General features: G+C 49.2%; 1 protein-coding gene and 1 long non-coding RNA gene across 2 annotated transcripts in view; one reads left to right on the top strand and one right to left on the bottom strand.

Annotated features, from left to right (window-relative positions):
- LOC142256103 (uncharacterized) overlaps positions 1 to 25,846 on the top strand; it is a 92,445-nt gene that overhangs the window by 43,062 nt on the left and 23,537 nt on the right. The gene's annotated exons all lie outside the window — the stretch shown is intronic.
- Positions 10,013 to 25,846, bottom strand: part of LOC142256409 (microtubule-associated serine/threonine-protein kinase 3-like) — a 33,903-nt gene continuing 18,069 nt past the window's right edge. Inside the window, exons 12-18 of the mRNA XM_075328075.1 lie at positions 23,289 to 23,378; positions 12,711 to 12,800; positions 11,880 to 11,969; positions 11,622 to 11,711; positions 11,136 to 11,225; positions 10,884 to 10,970; positions 10,013 to 10,672 (exon numbers count right to left, since the gene is read on the bottom strand). Of these exons, the coding sequence (XP_075184190.1) occupies positions 10,575 to 10,672; positions 10,884 to 10,970; positions 11,136 to 11,225; positions 11,622 to 11,711; positions 11,880 to 11,969; positions 12,711 to 12,800; positions 23,289 to 23,378 (635 nt within the window). The 3' untranslated portion in view covers positions 10,013 to 10,574. The remainder of the gene's footprint in view (positions 10,673 to 10,883; positions 10,971 to 11,135; positions 11,226 to 11,621; positions 11,712 to 11,879; positions 11,970 to 12,710; positions 12,801 to 23,288; positions 23,379 to 25,846) is intronic.

Genomic DNA, 25,846 nt, shown 5'->3' with positions numbered 1-25,846 from the left:
TAGGCCAGACCGCATATCAAATATACAAGTTGGGGGTTACTTGGGGAATAGTGATCACAAAATAATAAGTTTTCATGTATTCTTTAGTAAGATGTCTAGTAGAGGTGCTACAAGGACACTAAACTTCAGGAAAGCAAATTTTAAACGGTTGAGAGATGATCTTAGTGCAATAAACTGGGATGATGTACTAAGTAATAAAAGTACACAAAGCAAATGGGAGACTTTTATGAGCATCCTGAATAGGGCTTGTGCAGAAAATATACCCTATGGGAACAAACATGCTAGAAATAGGAGGAAACCCCTATGGCTAAATAGAGCTGTAAGGGAAGCAATAAAAGAAAAACAGAAAGCCTTAAAAGAATTAAAGAGGGTAGGTAGTGATGAGGCATTATATAATTATAGAAAATTAAATAAAATATGTAAAAAGCAAATTAAGTTAGCTAAGTTTGAGACAGAGAGACTCATTGCGAGAGAAAGTAAAAATAATCCTAAAATATTCTTTAACTACATAAACAGTAAAAAACTGAAAAGCGATAGTGTTGGCCCCCTTAAAAATAGTCTTGGTGAAATGGTGGAAGGGGATGAGGGTAAAGCCAACCTGCTGAATGACTTTTTTTCTACGGTTTTTATACAAGAAAATGCCATGGCAGATGACATGACCAGTGATACCATAAATTCACACTTGAATATTACCTGCTTAACCCAGCAGGAAGTACGCCGCCGCCTCGAAATCACTAAGGTTGACAAATCTCCGGGCCCGGATGGCATACACCCCAGAGTACTACAGGAATTGAGTTCTGTGATAGATAGACCATTATTTTTAATCTTCTCAGATTCCTTAATAACAGGGTCGGTACCGCAGGACTGGCGCATAGCAAATGTGGTGCCAATATTCAAAAAGGGGACAAAAACTGAGCCGGGAAATTATAGGCCGGTAAGTTTAACCTCTACGGTTGGTAAAATCCTTGAGGGTTTCTTGAGAGATGCTATATTGGAGTATCTCAAGAAAAATAACCTTATGACAGAGTATCAACATGGGTTTATGAGGGATCGATCCTGTCAAACTAATTTGATCAGCTTCTATGAAGAGGTAAGTTCAAGTCTGGACCAGGGAAATGCAGTGGATGTTGTGTATATGGACTTTTCAAAAGCTTTTGATACGGTGCCACACAAAAGGTTGGTACATAAAATGAGAATAATGGGGATAGGGGAAAATATGTGTAACTGGGTTAAAAACTGGCTAAGTGATAGGAAACAAAGGGTGGTTATTAATGGTACGTACTCGGACTGGGTCTCAGTTCATAGTGGGGTACCACAGGGGTCAGTATTGGGCCCACTTCTTTTCAACATATTTATAAATGACCTTGTTGGGGGCATGCGGAGTAGAATTTCAATATTTGCAGATGATACTAAACTCTGCAGGGTAATCAATACAGAGGAGGATAATTTTATATTACAGGGAGATTTATGTAAATTGGAGGATTGGGCTGAGAAGTGGCAATTGAAGTTTAATGTAGATAAATGTAAGGTCATGCACTTGGGTAGAGGAAATAACATTTATGATTATGTACTTAATCGTAGAACACTGGGTAAAACAGACACAGAAAAAGACTTGGGTGTATTGGTGGATGGTAAACTTCACTTTAGTGGACAGTGTCAGGCAGCTGCTGCCAGGGCTAATAAAATAATGGGATGTATTAAAAGAGGTATAAGTGTTCATGAAAAAAATATAGTTCTACCTCTGTACAAGTCACTAGTGCGACCACACTTAGAATACTGTGTACAATTCTGGTCACCGATATATAAGAAGGACATAGCTGAACTAGAGAGGGTGCAGAGAAGAGCCACCAAGATTATTAGAGGAATGGGTGGGCTGCAATACCAAGACAGGTTATTAAACTTGGGGTTATTTAGTTTGGAAAAACGAAGGCTTAGGGGGGATCTAATCACAATGTATAAATATATGAGGGGACAGTACAGAGACCTTTCCAAAGATCTTTTTACACCAAGGCCTGCGACTGGAACACGGGGGCATCCACTACGTCTTGAGGAAAGAAGGTTTAATCATAATCACAGACGAGGATTCTTTACTGTACGAGCAGTGAGACTATGGAACTCTCTGCCACATGATGTTGTAATGAGTGATTCACTACTAACATTTAAGCAGAGCCTGGACGCCTTTCTTGAAAAATGTAATATTACCAGTTATGTATATTAGATTTTATGACAGGGTATTGATCCAGGGAACTAGTCTGATTGCCGGATGTGGAGTCAGGAAGGAAATTTTTTCCCCATTGGAACTTGTTTGCCACATTGGGGTTTTTTTGCCTTCCTCTGGATCAACATGTTAGGCTACAGGTTGAACTAGATGGACTTAGAGTCTCCCTTCAACCTTAAAAACTATGATACTATGATACTATGATACCCTAGGAATCCCTAGTGCTGGGCCCTAAATAGGGAATGAATGGGATGAGCTCTTCATCAACTCCACTAAACACTATGGAAGACACAAGGAGGACACACAGGGGAAGAGTGCATGAACGGATGACTCAGGTATACGTTCAGCACAAAGTTACAGCAATGATACCACAGAGGAGTACAAGCCATCTGCTTGCAAACAGAGCTTGAATGAACTGAATAATATCACCAGCACAAGTCCAGGGAAGATGTCAGTATTTAAACACATGGAGAATACTGATAATAAGAAGGTGGATGGAAGGAGGGCTCTGCTGTTTCCTAAAGGGGGAGAGATGAAAATCCAGCAGGAAAGCTACCTAGTACAATTAATACTAACAGGAGGAACACTAGAAAGCCAGGAAGCATTTTGTGCAGCCAAACGCTGTGACCTATTCCCAGAAACCCGTGACACTATGATGCCATGATGGATCTGTCCCTTCACTGACTGCACTGTGTTTTAGCACGCCCGGATACCCTGATCATAAATATGGGACACATGGAGATAAGTAGTAGTCTCCACCAATGAGTGCAGTCGGCGCAATTTTTTAAACAGTAGACTCCTCCCCAAACACACAACTACCTATGCATTGTGGGAACAGTGATGGAATTAGGGACCCTATTGGCCATTGATTCAGATGAAGGATCGGGGATGGTCTTATGGGAATGTGACAATAGTAAATATAAATACATGTAGCCCTTATTTTTGATGATCTGATATTATTTTGACTATGTTTGTAGCAGGCGATATAAGTAATATTTATATCAAGTGATGTTCTTTGCATATATATGTTTTTAGCTGTGATATTAATTGTAGTTAGCATTGTCATGGCAATGGAAGCCGGATCTGTGGGAGGGACTGAGGGGAAGTGACCTACAATCAAACCTCTATTTAAAGCACTATTTACTATGCTATAGTTATGTATACCTTTTATTGGCTTGAGTAAGGCACTTTGTTGACCAAAACGTTGTGTATTTTACATTTTTATTTTTCTAAACAAGAGGAGTGTTGGTGTCTTGGATTCTATGATATCTACTTGAAGTTTACAGCTAATGGAGCGCTGTGCCAAGTAGCACGAACAACAGACTGGTGCATGGGATACATGATGACTGCAATATATTAAGAGAATAACACCTTTGATGGGAGTGCTTCTTTAGATCTGTCAGAAGCCCCAAAAGGCAACCTCAGACAGACATGGATCAAGGCACCGTATCTAACAGATCACAGTGGAACCCCGGCCTTCACACGCCAACCCCTGCCATAAATGTCCGATGTGAAGATGAAGGGAATTTTGTTTACTTACCGTAAATTCCTTTTCTTCTAGCTCTAATTGGGAGACCCAGACAATTGGGTGTATAGGCTATGCCTCCGGAGGCCGCACAAAGTATTACACTCAAAAGTGTTAAGCCCCTCCCCTTCTGCCTATACACCCCCGTGCTCCCACGGGCTCCTCAGTTTTGGTGCAAAAGCAAGAAGGAGGAAAAAGAATTATAAACTGGTTTAAAGTAACTTCAATCCGAAGGAATATCGGAGAACTGAAACCATTCAACATGAACAACATGTGTACACAAAAAAAAACAGGGGCGGGTGCTGGGTCTCCCAATTAGAGCTAGAAGAAAAGGAATTTACGGTAAGTAAACAAAATTCCCTTCTTCTTTGTCGCTCTATTGGGAGACCCAGACAATTGGGACGTCCAAAAGCAGTCCCTGGGTGGGTAAAATAATACCTCGTAAAAGAGCCGTAAAACAGCCTCTTCCTACAGGTGGGCAACCGCCGCCTGAAGGACTCGTCTACCTAGGCTGGCATCCGCCGAAGCATAGGTATGCACCTGATAGTGCTTCGTGAAAGTGTGCAGGCTCGACCAGGTAGCCGCCTGACACACCTGCTGAGCCGTAGCCTGGTGCCTCAAAGCCCAGGACGCGCCCACGGCTCTGGTAGAATGGGCCTTCAGCCCTGAGGGAACCGGAAGCCCAGCCGAACGGTAAGCTTCGATAATTGGCTCCTTGATCCACCGAGCCAGGGTTGATTTGGAAGCCTGTGACCCTTTACGCTGGCCAGCGACAAGGACAAAGAGTGCGTCCGAGCGGCGCAGGGGCGCCGTACGAGAAATGTAGAGTCTGAGTGCTCTCACCAGATCTAACAAGTGCAAATCCTTTTCACATTGGTGAACTGGATGAGGACAAAAAGAAGGTAAGGAGATATCCTGATTGAGATGAAAGGGGGATACCACCTTAGGGAGAAATTCCGGAACCGGACGCAGAACCACCTTGTCCTGGTGAAACACCAGGAAAGGGGCTTTGCATGACAGCGCTGCTAGCTCAGACACTCTCCGAAGTGAAGTGACTGCTACTAGAAAAACCACTTTCTGCGAAAGGCGTGAGAGAGAAATATCTCTCATTGGCTCGAATGGTGGTTTCTGAAGAACCGTCAGCACCCTGTTCAGATCCCAGGGTTCTAATGGCCGCTTGTAAGGAGGGACAATGTGACAAACCCCCTGCAGGAACGTGCGTACCTGTGGAAGTCTGGCTAGGCGCTTCTGGAAAAACACAGAGAGCGCCGAGACTTGTCCCTTAAGGGAGCTGAGCGACAAACCCTTTTCCAGTCCAGATTGAAGGAAGGACAGAAAAGTGGGCAAAGCAAAAGGCCAGGGAGAAATACCCTGAGCAGAGCACCACGACAGGAAAATTTTCCACGTCCTGTGGTAGATCTTGGCGGACGTTGGTTTCCTAGCTTGTCTCATAGTGGCAATGACGTCTTGAGATAACCCTGAAGACGCTAGGATCCAGGACTCAATGGCCACACAGTCAGGTTGAGGGCCGCAGAATTCAGATGGAAAAACGGCCCTTGAGATAGCAAGTCTGGTCGGTCTGGTAGTGCCCACGGTTGGCCGACCGTGAGATGCCACAGATCCGGGTACCACGACAGCCTCGGCCAGTCTGGAGCGACGAGGATGACGCGGCGGCAGTCGGCCCTGATCTTGCGTAACACTCTGGGCAACAGTGCCAGCGGAGGAAACACATAAGGGAGCTGAAACTGCGACCAATCCTGAACTAAGGCGTCTGCCGCCAGAGCTCTGGGATCTTGAGACCGTGCCATGAACGCTGGTACCTTGTTGTTGTGCCGGGACGCCATGAGATCGACGTCCGGCACCCCCCAGCGGCAAAAGATCTCCTGAAACACATCCGGGTGAAGGGACCATTCCCCTGCGTCCATGCCCTGGTGACTGAGATAATCTGCTTCCCAGTTTTCCACGCCTGGAATGTGAACTGCGGAGATGGTGGAGGCCGTGGCTTCCACCCACAGTAGAATCCGCCGGACTTCCTGGAAGGCTTCCCGACTGCGTGTGCCGCCTTGGTGGTTGATGTATGCCACCGCTGTGGAATTGTCTGACTGAATTCTGATCTGCTTGCCTTCCAGCCACTGCTGGAACGCTTTCAGGGCAAGATACACTGCCCGTATTTCCAGAACATTGATCTGAAGCGAGGACTCTTGCTGGGTCCACGTACCCTGAGCCCTGTGGTGGAGAAAAACCGCTCCCCACCCTGACAGACTCGCGTCCGTCGTGACCACCTCCCAGGATGGGGGTAGGAAGGATTTCCCTTTCGATAATGAAGTGGGAAGAAGCCACCACCGAAGGGAAGCTTTGGTCGCCTGCGAGAGGGAGACGTTCCTGTCGAGGGACGTCGGCTTCCTGTCCCATTTGCGAAGGATGTCCCATTGAAGAGGACGCAGGTGAAACTGCGCGAAAGGAACTGCCTCCATTGCTGCCACCATCTTCCCCAGGAAGTGCATGAGGCGTCTCAAGGTGTGTGACCGACCTTGAAGGAGAGATTGTACCCCTGTCTGTAGTGACCGCTGCTTGATCAGCGGAAGCTTCACGATCGCTGAGAGGGTATGAAACTCCATGCCAAGGTATGTCAGCGATTGGGCCGGTGTCAGATTTGACTTTGGAAAATTGATGATCCACCCGAAACTCTGGAGAGTCTCCAGGGTAGCGTCGAGGCTGTGTTGGCATGCCTCTAGAGAGGGTGCCTTGATCAACAGATCGTCCAAGTACGGGATCACCGAGTGACCATGAGAGTGTAGGACCGCTACTACAGTGGCCATAACCTTGGTGAAAACCCGTGGGGCTGTTGCCAGGCCGAACGGCAGTGCCACGAACTGCAGGTGTTCGTTCCCTATGGCGAAGCGCAAGAAGCGCTGGTGCTCTGGAGCAATCGGTACGTGGAGATAAGCATCCTTGATATCGATCGATGCAAGGAAATCTCCCTGGGACATTGAGGCGATGACGGAGCGGAGGGATTCCATCCGGAACCGCCTGGTCTTTACGTGTTTGTTGAGAAGTTTCAGGTCCAGGACAGGTCGAAAAGACCCGTCCTTCTTTGGGACCACAAACAAGTTGGAGTAAAAACCGTGGCCCTGTTGCTGAAGAGGAACAGGGACCACCACTCCTTCTGCCTTCAGAATGCCCAGCGCCTGCAGAAGAGCCTCGGCTCGCTCGGGAGGCGGGGATGCCCTGAAGAATCGAGTCGGGGGACGAGAGGTGAACTCTATCTTGTAACCGTGAGACAGAATGTCTCTCACCCAACGGTCTTTTACCCGTGGCAGCCAGGTGACGCAAAAGCGGGAGAGCCTGCCACCGACCGAGGATGCGGAGTGAGGATGCCGAAAGTCATGAGGAAGCTGCTTTGGTAGCGGCACCTCCGGTGGTCTGTTTAGGACGTGACTTAGACCGCCATGCATCAGAGTTCCTTTGATCTTTCTGAGGCCTTTTGGACGAGGAGAATTGGGACCTGCCCGCGCCCCGAAAGGACCGAAACATCGACTGCCCCTTCCTCTGTTGGGGTATGTTCGGTTTGGGCTGGGGTAAGGATGTATCCTTTCCCTTGGATTGTTTGATGATTTCATCTAAACGCTCGCCAAACAATCGTTCGCCCGAAATTGGCAAACTGGTTAAGCGCTTTTTGGAAACAGAATCTGCCTTCCATTCCCGTAGCCACAAGGCCCTGCGGAGTACCACCGAATTGGCGGCTGCAACCGCCGTACGGCTCGCAGAGTCCAGGATAGCATTAATAGCGTAAGACGCAAATGCCGACGTCTGAGTGGTTATGGACGCCACCTGTGGCACGGACGTGCGTGTGGCTGCGTCAATTTGTGCTTGACCTGCTGAGATAGCTTGTAGCGCCCATACGGCTGCGAATGCTGGGGCAAAAGAAGCGCCGATAGCTTCATAGATGGATTTCAACCAGAGCTCCATCTGCCTGTCAGTGGCATCTTTGAGTGAAGCCCCATCTTCCACTGCAAGTATGGATCTAGCTGCCAGTCTGGAGATTGGAGGATCCACCTTGGGACACTGAGTCCAGCCCTTGACCACGTCAGGGGGGAAAGGGTAACGTGTATCCTTAAGGCGCTTAGAAAAACGCTTATCTGGACAAGCATGGTGATTCTGGACTGCCTCTCTGAAATCAGAGTGGTCCAGAAACATACTCGGTGTACGCTTGGGAAACCTGAAACGGAATTTCTCCTGCAGGGAAGCCGACTCCTCCGCCGGAGGAGCTGAGGGAGAAATATCCAACATACGATTGATGGACGCAATAAGGTCGTTCACTATGGCGTCCCCGTCCGGAGTATCAAGATTGAGAGCGGGCTCAGGATCAGAATCCTGATCAGCTACTTCCGCGTCATCGACCAGCGATTCCCCTCGCTGAGACCCTGAACAATATGATGATGTCGAGGGAAAATCTAAGCGAGCTCGCTTAGTCGGTCTGGGGCTGGGGTCTGTGTCAGAACCCTCAGCTTGGGATCCATGAGATACCCCGGGAGGACATTGTTGGTCCTGCTGAGGTGGGCCCGGGAACAAAGAATCAACAGAGTCCCTGTGCTGAGATACCGGCCTGGACTGCAAGGCTTCTAGTATCTTAGCCATAGTCTCAGAGAGTTTTGCAAACTCCGTCCCTGTCACCTGAACAGTGTTAGCAGGTGGCTCCCCCTGGGCCCCCCCTAGCAGAGGCTCTGGCTGAGCAAGTGCCACAGGGGCCGAACAGTGCAGACAATGAGGGTCAGTGGAACCTGCCGGTAGCGGGGTCGTACATGCGGCGCAGGCAACATAATAAGCCTGTGTTTTGGCACCCCTGCCTTTCGTGGGCGCCATGCTATTATCTTCCCTGAGCAACACAATAGGGTATATAGCCAGAAATCAACTGTGCACTATACAGTGTAAAATAAACATATAATGTTACACTACTGCACAATGGGGCTAGCACCACAGGTGCTGCTTACCACCCGCTTAAAGCGGTTGTGAGGCCACCAGAGTCCCTGCCTGGGTCTCCCAGATTTTGTCCCACTCTGCAGCGTCCGAGGAGCTGACCGGAATGCGTCCTGAGGAGAGGAGGGAGCCGTGGGCGTGACCCAGAAAGAGCGGGAACTGGTGCCTGCACTGTGCACAGTGAGGGGAGTGGAGTATGCAAAGCATGCTCCAGCCCTCAGTGCTGCTCGTTCTATGCAGCGTCCCGCCCTTCCCCTGCCTGTCAGGACTATGGGCGGGAGGAAAGGAAACTAGGCCGCAAAAAGCCGGGGACTCTAGTAATAAACGCGGCCGCCGTAAAAGCGCGGCCGGCGTGGAAGTCCCCGGCGCACTACAAGTCCCAGCCGCGCCGCAGTATTTCCAAGGCAGCGGCGGTCAATGCGGCAGTCCCTATACATAAACACACTCAGCAACGCTGAGTGTGTAATGGCACATATTAACCCGGTCAGCTCCGCGGTCCCCGGTGCACTAGCACACCCAGCAAAGCTGGAGTGTTGCTGTGCGCGATCCCCACGGGGACACAGAGTACCTCCAAGTAGCAGGGCCATGTCCCTGAACGATACCCGGCTCCTATCCAGCAGGCTCCACAGGAGTTGTGGATGAAGCACGGTCTCAGTGCCTGAAGACCGATAGGATCCCACTTCCACCAGAACCCTGAGGGGGATGGGGAAGGAAAACAGCATGTGGGCTCCAGCCTCCGTACCCGCAATGGATACCTCAACCTTAACAACACCGCCGACAAGAGTGGGGTGAGAAGGGAGCATGCTGGGGGCCCTATATGGGCCCACTTTTCTTCCATCCGACATGGTCAGCAGCTGCTGCTGACCAATCTGTGGAGCTGTGCGTGCGTGTCTGACCTCCTTCGCACAAAGCAAAAAACTGAGGAGCCCGTGGGAGCACGGGGGTGTATAGGCAGAAGGGGAGGGGCTTAACACTTTTGAGTGTAATACTTTGTGCGGCCTCCGGAGGCATAGCCTATACACCCAATTGTCTGGGTCTCCCAATAGAGCGACAAAGAAACCGTGCTTGATGTAAAAAAAAAATCTCACTGAACATAAAGATTTTTAATATTTTTATTAATATTAAAAATAGTCAAATGAAGCCGGGTCAGTATTTGGAGAGACCATGGCTATCAGTATGTTTTTTCAAGTGTGGGAGGAAACCGGAGTACCCGGAGGAAACCCACGCAAACACGGGGAGAACAGACAAACTCCTTGCAGATGTTGTCCTTGGTTTGAACTCAGGACCCCAGCGCTACAAGACTGCAGTGCTAACCACTGAGCCACCGTGCCGCCCATGTGGACACTTCTGACTGCAGAAAGTCCAGTATCATATCTATGGTGAGAGCAGAGACCGAGCCCGGAATCTGCCTCTTTATGCAGCAGATAAGTCACTTGTCTGTGAACACGTCTGACTGCGGAAAGTCCAGTAAGTCATATCCATGAGTGAGAGCAGAGACCGAGCCCGGAAACTGCCTCTTTATGCAGCAGATAAGTCACTTGTCTGTGAACACGTCTGACTGCGGAAAGTCCAGTAAGTCATATCCATGGGTGAGAGCAGAGACCGAGCCCGGAAACTGCCTCTTTATGCAGCAGGTAAGTCACTTGTCTGTGAACACGTCTGACTGCGGAAAGTCCAGTATCATATCCATGGGTGAGAGCAGTGACAAAACCAGAAACAGAATCAATAGACAAAATCATAGCCAGGGAAACAGCCGGGGTCGGAGTCAGCAGGCATTAGAGAACGGAGTCAGGGCCACAAGACAAAAAGTACAGCATCGATAGTGGATTTGCTGTACTTCAGGTGTCCTGTCCTCTAAGTTACTATAGAGGAACAGTTACAACACGCAAATACGCGAGCAGCCCTGACTAATCCACGTCGGCAGGATGATATGAACCGCCGGAAGATGGAACCTAAGAGAAAGAAATATAATGTAAGTGATGGGACTCCATATTGCATGATACTACTGTGCAGTCAGTGTGGTCGGACAGCCGAGGAATCTTCTCCATACAGAGGTGTGGTATCATTGTCAGCCATCATACATGTGACAATCCCATCACTGATAGATGAGAATTCTTCTAACTGACCGACATCACACAACATTGAGGTGATTCTCACACTTACCTCGTCTCTTTTTGCCCCGTTCTTTATTTTCTGATTTTGGTTCTTCACTCTGATTTATAGATTTTTCTTCCTCCTGAGCTGGTAATTCTGATGAGAAAGTAAAATAACACATTGAGTATATATTCTTATAGGATCTGCTCTGTATCTGTCCTGTCAGCCATCACACATGTGACAATCCCATCACTGACAGACGACATCTGCTCCACATCAATTCTTCTCATCACACAACATGGAGGTGATGCTCACACTTACCTCGTCTCTTTTTTCCCTGTTTTTTATTTTTTGATTTTGGTTCTTCACTCTGATTTATTGCAGAGTTTTCTTCCTCCTGAGCTGGAGATTCTGATGAGAAAATAAAATAACACATTAAGTATATATTCTTATAGGATCTGCTCTGTATCTGTCCTGTCAGCCATCACACATGTGACAATTCCATCACTGACAGATGACATCTGCTCCACATGAATTTTCCTCACTAACATCCACAACATGGAGGTGATTCTCACTCTAAAGGTACGCTCATATTTGTGTATAGCAACTATAGGTGCCTGTGAAATATCGGACCGCACTGATGTCATCCAAGTGCAGTCCGATATTCGCCGAGACAGACAATGGAGAAGATGGAGAAATGTATCCCTCTATTTTCTATCCAGCTGTGATCTGCTTCTCGCATGCGATAGAATGGGATCACAGTATAAGGACATGTGATTCCATACGTCAGTGTGACCCCGTCCTTACCTTTACTTATTTTGTCCTGTTCTCCATTTTCTGATTTTGATTTTTCACTCAGATTTATAGGAGATTTTATTTCCTCCTGAGCTGGAGAATCTGATAAAGTAAAATAACACATTGAGTATATATACTTATAGGATCTGTTCTGTATCTGTCCTGTCAGCCATCATACATGTGACAATCCCATCACTGACAGACGACATCTGCTCCACATGAATTCTTCTCATTGACATCCCACAACATGGAGGTGATTCTCTCACTTACCTTCACTCATTTTCTCCTGTTCTCCATTTTCTGATTTTGCTTCTTCACTCAGATTTATAGGAGATTTTTCTTCATCCTGAGCTGGAGAATCTGATGAGAAAGTAAAATAGCACATTAAAGGCTGCTTTACACATGTCGATGTGTCGTGCGATCGCATGTGCAATCGCACCCGACCCCATCGTTTGTGCGGCAGAGGCAATTTGTTGCCTGTGTCGCACAAAGTCGCTAACCCCCATCACACGTACTTACCTTCCAAGCGACCTCACTGTGGGCGGCGATCATCCACTTCCTGGAGGGGGAGGGACATTCGGCGTCACAGCAACGTCACACAGCGGCCGCCCTATAGAAGCTGAGGGGCGGAGATGAGCGGGACGTAACATCCCGCCCTCCTCCTTCCTTCCGCATTGCCGGCGGGACGCAGGTAAGCTGTGTTTGTCGTCCCCAGGGTGTCCCACGGAGCGATGTGTGGTGCCTCAGGGACGACGAACAACTTGCATCCAGGAATTGACCAAGATTTAGAAAATGAACGACGTGTCAACGATGAACGAGGTGAGTATTTCTGCTCGTTCACCATCGCATGTAGCTGTCACACACTACGATATGTCAAACAATGCTGGATGTGCGTCACTATCGACGTGACCCCGACGACATATCGTTAGATACATCGTAGCGTGTAACGTGCCTTTAAGTATATATTCTTATAGGATGTGCTCTGTATCTGTCCTGTCAGCCATCACACATGTGACAATCCCATCACTGACAGACGACATCTGCTCCATGTGAATTCTTCTCATTGACATCCCACAACATGGAGGTGATTCTCTCACTTACCTTGACTCATTTTGTCCTGTTCTCCATTTTCTGATTTTGCTTCTTCACTCAGATTTATTGAAGATTGTTCTTCCTCCTGAGCTGGAGAATCTGGCCAGAAAGTAAAATAACACATTGAGTATATATATATATACACAGTATCATTGTTATCATCACACATGTGACAATCCCATCACTGACAGATTGACAGATGACATCTGCAACTGCTCCACGTCAGTTCTTCTCAATGACATCACACAACATGGAAGGTGGTTCTCACTAGGGCTGAGTGGACTCTGACTGTAAATGTCCAGATCCACACGGTTTCAAAGATGCCCGGGTGCCGGAATCCGAGCCAGGGTTTCCAGGTGGTTGATCTGGATTCAGCATTCGACAAAATAAAAAAAAAATAAAGGAAAAATAAAGAAAACAAGAATGAAGCGAGCGCTTCATACTCACTGAGGCTCGGTGTCATTGCGGCACACTTTCAGACGTGCCTCCAGCCTGTGACAGTGTCTGCCTGCACTGACAGATGCTGTACGGGGGTCAGTACCAAGGTATAAAAATAAATAAATAAAGCAATTGGTGCAGAGCTCCCCCCAGTATTCTGATACCCAGCACAGAGAAATCTCATGGATAGAGCCACCCTTATCGTGGCTGTTTATCAAAAGAAGAGGAACAAAATGTAGGTTTATTTATTTATTTTTTTTTAATAATTTAGAAAAAAAGACATGCGGTCCACCCCATTTTCATACCCAGCCATGATAAAGCCAGCTGGGGCTGGTATTCTCTGGTGAGCCCCAGCCTAAAATATCAGTCTCAGCCACCCAGAATTGTCGCATCCATTAGATGCGGCAAGCCAGGTGCTTTATCGGCACTTCCCGAATGCCTTGATGCGGTGGCAATCTGGGTAATAAGGGGTTAATAACAGTGCACAGCTACTAGTAAACCCCAGATTTGTGATGGCACAAACGTCTATGAGACACCGGCATCACTAATCTGTCAGTGACAGTAAATAAATGCAAATACCGAAAAAAATTCTTTATTCAGAATAAGAGACAAAAACCACCTTCTTTCACCCCTTTATTAGCCCCACCAAACACCCCTCCAGGTCCCACGTAAGCCAGAAGTGATCACACAGAGATTCACCTCTGCTACATCTGAATCTCACAGTGAGCGCCATAGAATATGACTGCCCACTGTTAGCTCCAGAGAATGAATGAGCCGCGATGAGCGATGACTTCACTCAGGGTATTTGCGGTCACAGCTGGAGATTCCAACTGTTCTCCACTCGTAACAGCAGGTAACCTGACCTCAGGTGACCTAAGTAAAGTCAGTGACCTCAACTCAGGTGAGACCTGCATCTCCTGACAGAAAACTGTGGGCGATTTTCGCCAAGAGATGTAGATTTAGTGCTGAAAATTTTACGTCATATTCCTGCACCTAATCTATACCTACGGGCAAAAATCCGCACTTTTTAAACGCATTTTTTTCCTGCGTTTTTTTTTTGCTACGGGTTTTTGCTGTGATTTTTGCTGCGGTATTCTGCCAGGAAGTGCACATTTGGTGCTGAAGTCTGCACCAGATTTCAGCACCAAATTTCAGCACCAAATTTGCACCTCCTGGCAGAAGAATAACCTGTTTTTTTTGTATTTTTGGGCCAAGGGATGCTAATTTGGTGCTGAAATTTTTACACCATTCTTGCACCCAATCTACACCTCCTGGCAAAAAACCACAGCAAAAAATGCGTTAAAAAACGTTGGTTTTTTTTCCAGGAGGTGTAGATCGGGTTCAGGAGTATGGTGTAAAAATTTCATCACCAAATTTGCATCCCTTGGCCCCAAAATGCAAAAAAACCCGTATTTTTTCTGCCAGGAGGTGCAAATTTGGTGCTGAAATCTGGTGCAAACGATTTCAGCACCAAATGTGCACCTCCTGGCAGAAAACCGCAGCAAAAAAGTGTATAAAAGAACACTTTTTTGTGCCAGGAGGTATAGATTTGGGGCAGCAATTTTTTTTGCATTTTTGGGCCAAGGGATGCAAATTTGGTGATGAAATTTTTACACCATACTCCTGAACCTGATCTACACCTCCTGGCAAAAAACCCTACGTTTTTTAACGCATTTTTTTGCCGCGGTGTTCTGCCAGGAGGTGTAGATTGGGTGCAAGAATATGGTGTAAAAAGGGAATTTTGTTTACTTACCGTAAATTCCTTTTCTTCTAGCTCCTATTGGGAGACCCAGCACCCGCCCCTGTGCCCTTCGGGCTGGTTGTTCTTTTGTGTACACATGTTGTTCATGTTGAATTGTTCTTTTGGTTCATGGTTTTCAGTTCTCCGAACATCCTTCGGATTGAATTTACCCTAGACCAATTTATAAGTTTTCTCCTTCCTGCTTTTGCACCAAAACTGAGGAGCCCGTGATGCACGGGAGGGTGTATAGGCAGAGGGGAGGGGTTACACTTTTTAAAGTGTAATACTTTGTGTGGCCTCCGGAGGCAGAAGCTATACACCCCAATTGTCTGGGTCTCCCAATAGGAGCTAGAAGAAAAGGAATTTACGGTAAGTAAACAAAATTCCCTTTTTTCTTTGTCGCTCCATTGGGAGACCCAGACAATTGGGACGTCCAAAAGCAGTCCCTGGGTGGGTAAAAGAATACCTCGATAAAAAGAGCCGAAACGGCCCCCTCTTACAGGTGGGCAACCGCAGCCTGAAGGACTCGCCTACCTAGACTGGCGTCTGCCGAAGCATAGGTATGCACTTGATAGTGTTTCGTGAAAGTGTGCAGACTAGACCACGTAGCTGCCTGACACACCTGCTGAGCCGTAGCCCGGTGCCGCAATGCCCAGGACGCACCCACGGCTCTGGTAGAATGGGCTTTCAGCCCTGAAGGAAGCGGAAGCCCAGAAGAACGGTAGGCTTCGAGAATCGGTTCCTTGATCCACCGAGCCAAGGTTGACTTGGAAGCCTGCGAACCCTTACGCTGTCCAGCGACAAGGACAAAGAGCGCATCTGAACGACACAGGGGCGCCGTGCGAGACACGTAGAGTCGGAGTGCTCTCACCAGATCTAAGGAGTGCAAATCCTTTTCACATTGGTGAATTGGATTAGGGCAAAATGAAGGTAAGGAGATATCCTGATTGAGATGAAAAGGAGATACCACCTTAGGGAGAAATTCCGGGACAGGACGCAGAACCACCTTATCCTGGTGAAACACCAGGAAGGGGGCTTTGCATGACAGCGCTGCAAGCTCAGACACTCTCCGGAGTGATGTAACTGCCACTAGAAAGGCCACCTTCTGCGAAAGACGTGATAAAGAGACATCTCGCAGCGGCTCGAAAGGTGGTTTCTGAAGAGCCGTTAGCACCCTGTTAAGGTCCCAGGGTTCCAGCGGACGCTTGTAAGGTGGGACTATGTGGCAAACTCCCTGCAGGAACGTGCGGACCTGCGGAAGCCTGGCTAGGCGCTTTTGAAAAAATACGGAGAGCGCCGATACTTGTCCCTTGAGAGAGCCGAGTGACAAACCCTTGTCCATTCCGGATTGAAGGAATGAAAGAAAAGTGGGTAAGGCAAACGGCCATGGAGTAAAACCATTATCAGAGCACCAGGATAAGAAAATTTGCCAAGACCTGTAATAGATCTTGGCGGACGTTGGTTTCCTGGCCTGTCTCATGGTGGCAATGACATCCTGAGATAACCCTGAAGACGCTAGGAGCCAGGACTCAATGGCCACACAGTCAGGTTGAGGGCCACAGAATTCAGATGGAAAAACGGCCCTTGTGACAGCAAGTCTGGGCGGTCTGGAAGCGCCCACGGTTGACCCACCGTGAGATGCCACAGATCCGGGTACCACGACCGCCTCGGCCAGTCTGGAGCGACGAGAATGGCGCGACGGCAGTCGGACCTGATCTTGCGTAACACTCTGGGCAGCATCGCCAGAGGAGGAAACACATAAGGCAGTCGAAACTGCGACCAATCCTGAACTAACGCGTCCGCCGCCAGAGCTCTGTGATCTTGAGACCGAGCCATGAATGCCGGGACTTTGTTGTTGTGCCGTGACGCCATGAGATCGACGTCCGGCGTTCCCCAGCGGCGACAGATCTCTCGAAACACTTCTGGGTGTAGAGACCATTCCCCCGCATCCATGTCCTGACGACTGAGAAAATCTGCTTCCCAGTTTTCTACGCCCGGGATGTGAACTGCGGAGATGGTGGAGGCTGTGGCTTCCACCCACTGCAGAATCCGCCGGACTTCCTGGAAGGCATGACGACTGCGAGTGCCGCCTTGGTGGTTGATGTATGCGACGGCAGTGGCGTTGTCCGACTGGATACGGATCTGTCTGCCCTCCAGCCACCGATGGAAAGCCAATAGGGCTAGATACACTGCCCTTATCTCCAGAACATTGATCTGAAGGGAAGACTATCGGAGTCCAGGTTCCCTGAGCCCTGTGGTGGAGAAAAACCGCTCCCCAACCTGACAGGCTCGCGTCCGTGGTGACCACTGCCCAGGTTGGGGGTAGGAAGGATTTTCCCTGCGATAGAGAATTGGGAAGGAGCCACCACTGAAGAGACGTCTTGGTTGCAAGGGAAAGAGAGACGTTCCTGTCGAGGGAAGTCGACCTCCTGTCCCATTTGCGGAGAATGTCCCATTGGAGTGGCCGCAGATGGAATTGCGCGAACGGCACTGCCTCCATCGCTGCCACCATCTTCCCCAGGAAGTGCATGAGGCGCCTCAAGGGGTGTGACTGACCCCGAAGAAGAGATTGCACCCCTGCCTGCAGAGAAAGCTGTTTGTCCAGCGGTAGCTTGACTACCGCTGACTGTGTATGAAACTCCATCCCGAGGTAAGTCAGTGATTGGGTCGGTGTCAACTTGGATTTCGGGAAGTTGATGATCCACCCGAACTGCTGGAGAGTCGCCAGAGCGACGGTAAGTCTGTGTTGACACGCCACCCGAGAAGGTGCCCTGACTAGGAGATCGTCTAAGTAGGGAATCACCGAGTGGCCCTGAGAGTGTAGGACCGCCACAACGGATGCCATGACTTTGGTGAAAACCCGTGGGGCTGTCGCCAGGCCGAAAGGCAATGCCACGAACTGAAGGTGTTCGTCCCCGATGGCGAAACGCAAGAAGCGTTGATGTTCGGGTGCGATCGGCACGTGGAGATAAGCATCCTTGATGTCGATCGATGCTAGGAAGTCTCCTTGTGACATCGAGGCGATGACCGAGCGGAGAGATTCCATCCGAAACCGTCTGGTGCTCACATGTCTGTTGAGTAGTTTGAGGTCCAGAACGGGACGGAATGTTCCGTCCTTTTTTGGCACCACGAACAAGTTGGAGTAAAAGCCGCGACCACGTTCCTGAGGGGGAACGGGGATCACAACTCCTTCTGTCTTCAGAGCGTCCACTGCCTGAAAAAGTGCGTCGGCCCGAGCGGGGGGCGGAGAGGTTCTGAAGAAACGAGTCGGAGGACGAGAGCTGAACTCTATCCAGAATGTCTCTCACCCATCGGTCTTGAACATGTGGCCACCAGGCGTCGCAAAAGCGGGAGAGCCTGCCACCGACCGAGGATGCGGCTCGGGGAGCCGAGAGTCATGAGGAGGCCGCCTTGGAGGCAGTGCCTCCTGCGGCCTTTTGGGGGCGTGACTTGGACCGCCACGTTCCTCTGGCCTTTCTCCGGCCTGCTGGACGAAGAGGATTGGGGCTTGGCGGAGGGACGAAAGGACCGAAACCTTGATTGTATTTTTCGTTGCTGAGGTCTCTTAGGTTTGGACTGGGGTAAGGAGGAGTCCTTTCCCCTGGATTCCTTAATAATCTCATCCAATCGTTCGCCAAACAAGCGGTCGCCAGAAAACGGCAAACCGGTTAAGAACCTCTTGGAGGCCGAGTCTGCCTTCCATTCGCGCAGCCACATGGCCCTGCGGACTGCCACAGAGTTAGCGGATGCCACCGCTGTACGGCTAGCAGAGTCTAGGACTGCGTTCATGGCATAGGAAGAAAAAGCTGACGCTTGAGAAGTCAAAGACGCAACCTGCGGAGCAGAATTACGTGTGACAGCATTAATCTCAGCCAGACAAGCTGAGATAGCTTGGAGTGCCCACACGGCTGCAAAGGCCGGGGCAAAAGACGCGCCCGTGGCTTCATAGATGGACTTCACCAGGAGCTCTGCCTGTCAGTGGCATCCTTTAGCGATGAGCCATCTGCAACCGATACCACAGATCTAGCCGCCAGTCTAGAGACTGGAGGATCCACCTTGGGACATTGAGCCCAACCCTTAACTACTTCAGAGGGGAAGGGGTAACGTGTGTCAGTAAGGCGCTTAGTAAAGCGCTTGTCCGGAACCGCTCTGGGCTTCTGGACAGCATCTCTGAAGTTAGAGTGATCGAAAAACGCACTACGTGTACGTTTGGGGAACCGAAACTGGTGTTTTTCCTGCTGAGAAGCAGACTCCTCTACCGGAGGAGGCGGGGGAGAGAGATCTAACACCTGGTTGATGGACGAGATAAGATCATTTACTAAGGCGTCCCCTTCAGGTGTATCAAGGTTGAGGGCGACGTCAGGGTCAGAGCCCTGAGCTGCGACGTCCGCCTCGTCCTCCAGCGAGTCCTCAAGCTGGGAACCCGAGCAGCGTGAAGAAGTCGGGGAAGATTCCCAGCGAGCCCGCTTAGCCTGTCTAGGACTGTGGTCCGGGCAGGAGTCCTCCACGTGAGACCTAGGGCCCAACCTGGGAGCGCGCTGCGGTGCGGACCGAGAGGGGCCTGGAGGCGACGATCCAACAGGGGCCGGGGCCTGTGTAAGGACCGGTCTGGACTGCAAAGCTTCTAGCAGCTTGGCAGACCATTTGTCCATAGACTGAGCCATGGATTGTGAAAGTGACTCAGAGAGTTTCTCAGCAAAAGAGGCGAACTCTGTCCCTGCCGCCTGGACAGGGGGAGCAGGGGGGTCTACATGAGCCGAGGGGCCCACTAGTGACCGAGGCTCCGGCTGAGCAAGCGAAACAGGGGTCGAGCATTGCTCACAGTGAGGGTAGGTGGAACCCGCAGGTAACATAGCCCCACAAGAGGTACAGGCCGCAAAAAAACCCTGTGCCTTAGCACCTTTGCTCCTTGTGGACGACATGCTGTTGTCTCTTAGGAGAGTGATCACTGAGGGTATATGGGAAAGGGTATACAGCCCGACCGAACAGAAATATATATATAAATACGTATCTATTCCGGCACCCTAGGGGGACCAGCACTGGGTGACCGGTGTGGCTTACCGACCGCTAAAAAGCGGAGTGTGTGTCCTCCAGATTCCCTGCTTTAGGTCTCCCAGAGCTGCAGAGCTCTTCCCTGAGAATCCTCCACCGGCAGAATGCCAAAAAATGGCTGCCGGAGCTCTCAGGGGAGGAGTGGAGCCGTGGGCGGCGCCAGGAAAGTGCGGGAATCTGGGGGTCCCCACAGTGATCAGTGAGGGGGGAGGAAACATACAGGATGCTCCAGCCCTCACATCCGACGTCAGGTCGGCAAGTCCCGCCCTTACCCCCTGACAGGCAGGCCCGGGGGCGGGATTTTTGCTACTAGGCCGCGATGAAGCCGGGGACTAAATTTAAGACCGCGCCCGACAAGCAGGCGCGGTCGGCGCGGAAGTCCGCCGGCCTTCTCAATTCAGCAGCTGCTGCAGCGTCCGGGAAGAAGGCGCTCCCTGCACAGTCCCCATGGGGACACAGAGTACCTTAGAGTTGCAGGGCCCGGTCCCTGAGGATGAATAGACTCCGGTCTGGAAGATTCCCACAGGGGATGCGGAGGGAGCACGGTCCCAGTAAATGGATGACCGGTCAGGATCCCACTTCTCCCAGAGCCGCTAAGGGATGGTGAAGGAGACGGCATGAGGCTCCGGCCTTTGTACCCGCAATGGGTACCTCAACCTTAACAACACCGCCGACGTAGTGGGGTGAGAAGGGAACATGCCGGGGGCCCCGTGGGGGCCCTCTTTTCTTCCAACCGATATAACTAATATGAGAATGCATGAGTGGATGTGTGCCTCCTTCCACACAAAGCATAAAACTGAGGAGCCCGTGATGCACGGGAGGGTGTATAGGCAGAGGGGAGGGGTTACACTTTTTAAAGTGTAATACTTTGTGTGGCCTCCGGAGGCAGAAGCTATACACCCCAATTGTCTGGGTCTCCCAATGGAGTGACAAAGAAAATTTCATCACCAAAATTGCATCCCTTGGCCCAAAAATCCCCCAAAAAATGTTTTTCTGCCAGGAGGTGAAAATTTGGTGCTGAAATCTGGTGCAGATAATTTCAGCACCAAATGTACACCTCTTGGCAAAAAAAAATGCGTCAAAAACCCGCGTTTTTTTGCCAGGAGGTGTAGATTGGGTGCAATAATATGGTGTAAACATTTCAGCACCAAATCTGCATCTCTTGGGGAAAAAAAACTGTGGTTTTCTGCTAGGAGATTCAGGTCTGTGAACTCAGTGACCTCCACCTGAGGTCAGGTTACCTGCGATCACAGGTGAAGGACCGTGGGAACCTCCAGCTGTGGCCGCAAATGACCTGAGTGATGTCACCGCTCATTGCACAGCTCATTCATTTTCTGGAGCTGACAGCTAGTGGTCATGCTCTATGGCCGCTCGCTGCGATATTCAGATGTAGCAGAGCTGAATCGCCGTGGGATCCCGTGTGGATTATGTCAGACCTGCAGGAGTGTGTTGGAGTTAATAAAGTGGTGAAAGAGGTTTTTTTTGTATTTTATTCCAAATAAAGGATTTTTTCGGTGTCTGTGTTTACTTACTTTCACTTATAGATTAGTGATGTGGGTATCATAGATATTTCCATCATTAATCTAGGGCTTAGTAGCAGCTGTGCGCTGTTATTAACCCGTCATTACCTTGATTGCCACCGCATCAAGGCAATCGGGAAGAGCTGGTAAAGTGCCGGGCTTGTCACATCTAATGGATGCAGCAAGTCCGGGCAGCTGGAGGCTGATATTTTTAGGCTGGACCTCCCCAGACTGAGAATACAGCCCCAGCTGTCTACTTTATCTTGGCTGGAGATTCATCCAAATCTATATTTTTTATTTTATTATTGTTAATCTTATAAAAAAAAATTAAAAACAGAGAAATTCCTGTGAGGAACATGAACATGCCAAGTATAAATATAGGGTAATGGGACAAATATTCCTCCTATTATAAGTGTATTTGCATATTGTATAAAATTGAAAAGAACACTCTAAAGGCCGCTTTACACGCTATGACATCACTAATGCGATGTCGTTGGGGTCACGGAATTTGGGACGGACATCCGGCCGCTTTAGCGATGTCGTTGTGTGTGACACCTATGAGCAATTTTGAAAACATTCAAAATTGCTCATCGGTGACATGCCCCCCTAATCTCGATTATCGTTGCTGATGCAGTAACAATGTTGTTCCTCGTTCCTGCGGCAGCACACATCGCTACGTGTGACACCGCAGGAACAAGGAACCTCTCCTTACCTGCCTCGCGGTCGCAATGAGGAAGGAAGGAGGTGGGCGGGATGTTCCGCCCGATCATCTCCGCCCCTCCGCTTTGATTGGGCGGCTGCTGTGTGACGTCGCTGTGACGCCGCACGAACCGCCCCCTTAGAAAGGAGGCGGTTTGCCGGTCACAGCGACTTTGCTAGGCAGGTAAGTACGTGTGAGGAGTCTGGGCGATGTTGTGCGCCACGGGCAGCGATTTGCCTGTGTCGCACAACCGATGGGGGCGGGTACCCACGCTAGCGATATCGGTACCGATATCGCAGCGTGTAAAGTGGCCTTAAGTAAGGCAGAATCCTATCCCATAACATGGATAAAAATTGATATCAGAAAAAATATATATAATAGTGTGTGACTCCAGCTTTATGGTGTGCTCACAAGAACCGTATGACTCGCAGGAGTATCAGATCGCATCACCCGACACCGCCACAGACTCTCTGGACACAAGCGTGTAGCTGCATAGAACTACATGCAGATGCACGCTCCTGTCAGGAGAGGGTGCAGCTGCTGGGTGATGCAATGCGAAACTTGCACAAGTGTGTGACTTCCGGTCTTATTCTGTTACACAGCCCTGATAAAGCCCCACAGCTGGGGGTTGCAGACGTTGGCTTTATCTGTGCTGGTATTAGAATATGGGGGGCCCTGCTCCGATTCTTTTATTTATTAATTTATTTTTATACCACGGTACTCACCCGCAGACATTTGCCCTGCTTACCCCACCCACCGACCGTCCTGGCGCCTGTGATTGGTTGCAGTCAGCTGACAAGCTGCCACTCAGGGTGAGGGAGCGTCTAACTGCAACCAATTACACGCACTGGTGGGAGGGGAAAGCAGTGAATATTCAATGAGGGTTAATTGGGGCTCGGAAGGGAAAGCGTGACATGGAAGTAGCTTGCCGCCATGCCAGAGGTTCAGTGAGTTCAACGTGCGCGCTCCTACCCCCCTATCCCATCTACCAACATTTTTATTGTCCGGATTCTGGTTCACATAGACTTATATGGGTAACAGATTCCGGACCTGATCCAGGTTTTTTTAAAAATTCAGCAGGGACCCACCGGTCTCAGTTTTCTGCGAGTTCGACCATCTCTAGTTCTCACACTTACCTTGAATAATTTTCTCCTGTTCTCCATTTTCTGATTTTGATTCTTCACTCACATTTATAGGAGATTTTTCTTTGTCCTGAGCTGGAGAATCTGATCAGAAAGTAAAATAACACATTGAGTGTATATATATATATATATATATATATATATATTTATATATATATATATATATATATATATATATATATATATATTGCAAGGTTGCACCCCACATTTATTAAAAACTTGTCATAAACGGCAAACATTAAACATAGCAGGCCTCTTCTGGCTTAAGGCAAAAACATAGCACAATCACATACCGTGGGCTTCCAGTCCAATACAGTCTCTATTGGAAGTGTGGCGCCTGTACACACTGGCTCCTGCCAGCGAACAACACTTGCTGTGGTTCCTTCCAAGAACCCAGAGACACTCTGCAGACTCCTGTCTGTCTCTCCACTCCAGGAGAGCTTTGGTCCAGTAGCCACAGCACTAACCAGCCTGGCTTGCACACTACTTCCAGTCTAAACCCAGACTGAAATACAGAGCCCCCTGCTCTGCTCTCACACCCTGCAGAACACACACTGAGTCTCCTAAATCAGACTGGACACACCCACAGGTGGAGGTCTGTGATTATCCAGACCTGCACAGCACACAGGCATTATTAAAGGGAACCTGACCCTTAAATGCAGAAACAAGCCTTTGTGGAACTACAAGTCCCATAGCAACCTCTTCAGTTTAATATCGCAGCAACCTTCTCCACTGCAACATATAGCGACCATTTACCACATTGGTGGTCGCTACCTCACAATATATATATATATATATATATATACTAGCTGTACTACCCGGCTTCGCCCGGGTTAATAACTGCTGTTAACAAAGAAGGGAATTTTGTTTACTTACCGTAAATTCCTTTTCTTTTTCGCTCCTAATTGGGAGACCCAGACAATTGGGGTGTATAGCTACTGCCTCCGGAGGCCGCACAAAGTACTACACTTAAAAGTGTAAGGCCCCTCCCCTTCTGGCTATACACCCCCCCGTGGGAGCACGGGTCCCTCAGTTTTTGCTTTGTGCGAAGGAGGTCAGACACGCACGCATAGCTCCGCTATTTAGTCAGCAGCAGCTGCTATGTCGGATGGAAGAAAAGAGGGCCCATACAGGGCCCCCAGCATGCTCCCTTCTCACCCCACTTTCTGTCGGTGGTGCTTGTTAAGGTTGAGGTACCCATTGCGGGTACGGAGGCTGGAGCCCACATGCTGATTCCTTCCCCATCCCCATTAGGGCTCTGGGCGAAGTGGGATTTTACCGGTCTCCAGGCACTGAGACCGTGCTCCATCCGCAGCCCTAGCTCTAATTGGGAGACCCAGACAATTGGGTGTATAGCTACTGCCTCCGGAGGCCACACAAAGTATTACACTTAAAAGTGTAAGGCCCCTCCCCTTCTGCCTATACACCCCCCGTGGGATCACGGGCTCCTCAGTTTTAGTGCAAAAGCAAGAAGGAGGAAAGCCAATAAACTGGTTTAAGCAAATTCAATCCGAAGGAATATCGGAGAACTGAAACCATTCAACATGAACAACATGTGTATACAAAAAAACAGGGGCGGGTGCTGGGTCTCCCAATTAGAGCTAGAAGAAGAAGGGAATTTTGTTTACTTACCGTAAATTCCTTTTCTTCTAGCTCCAATTGGGAGACCCAGACAATTGGGTGTATAGCTACTGCCTCCGGAGGCCACACAAAGTATTACACTTAAAAGTGTAAGGCCCCTCCCCTTCTGCCTATACACCCCCCGTGGGATCACGGGCTCCTCAGTTTTAGTGCAAAAGCAAGAAGGAGGAAAGCCAATAAACTGGTTTAAGCAAATTCAATCCGAAGGAATATCGGAGAACTGAAACCATTCAACATGAACAACATGTGTATACAAAAAAACAGGGGCGGGTGCTGGGTCTCCCAATTAGAGCTAGAAGAAGAAGGGAATTTTGTTTACTTACCGTAAATTCCTTTTCTTCTAGCTCCAATTGGGAGACCCAGACAATTGGGGTGTATAGCTACTGCCTCCGGAGGCCGCACAAAGTACTACACTTAAAAGTGTAAGGCCCCTCCCCTTCTTGCTATACACCCCCCCGTGGGAGCACGGGTCCCTCAGTTTTAGTGCAAAAGCAAGAAGGAGGAAAGCCAATAACTGTTTCAAAAACAAATTCAATCCGATAAACAATATCGGAGAACGTAACTTATCAACATGAACAACATGTGCACCCGAAAAACAAATACCCTAAGAAAAAAACAGGGCGGGTGCTGGGTCTCCCAATTGGAGCTAGAAGAAAAGGAATTTACGGTAAGTAAACAAAATTCCCTTCTTCTTTTTCGCTTCTAATTGGGAGACCCAGACAATTGGGACGTCCAAAAGCAGTCCCTGGGTGGGTAAAAGAATACCTCGTGATCGGGCTGTCAGGCAGCCCTTTCTTACAGGTGGGCCACCGCCGCCTGCAGGACTTGTCTACCTAGGCTGGCATCCGCCGAAGCGTAGGTATGCACCTGATAATGCTTGGTAAAAGTGTGCAGACTCGACCAGGTAGCCG

This window comes from Anomaloglossus baeobatrachus, chromosome 11 (genome assembly GCF_048569485.1).
Source record: "Anomaloglossus baeobatrachus isolate aAnoBae1 chromosome 11, aAnoBae1.hap1, whole genome shotgun sequence".
Taxonomy (NCBI): Eukaryota; Metazoa; Chordata; class Amphibia; order Anura; family Aromobatidae; genus Anomaloglossus; species Anomaloglossus baeobatrachus.
The sequence above is the reverse complement of the archived record's forward strand: the minus strand, read 5'-3'. Positions and strand labels throughout refer to the sequence as shown.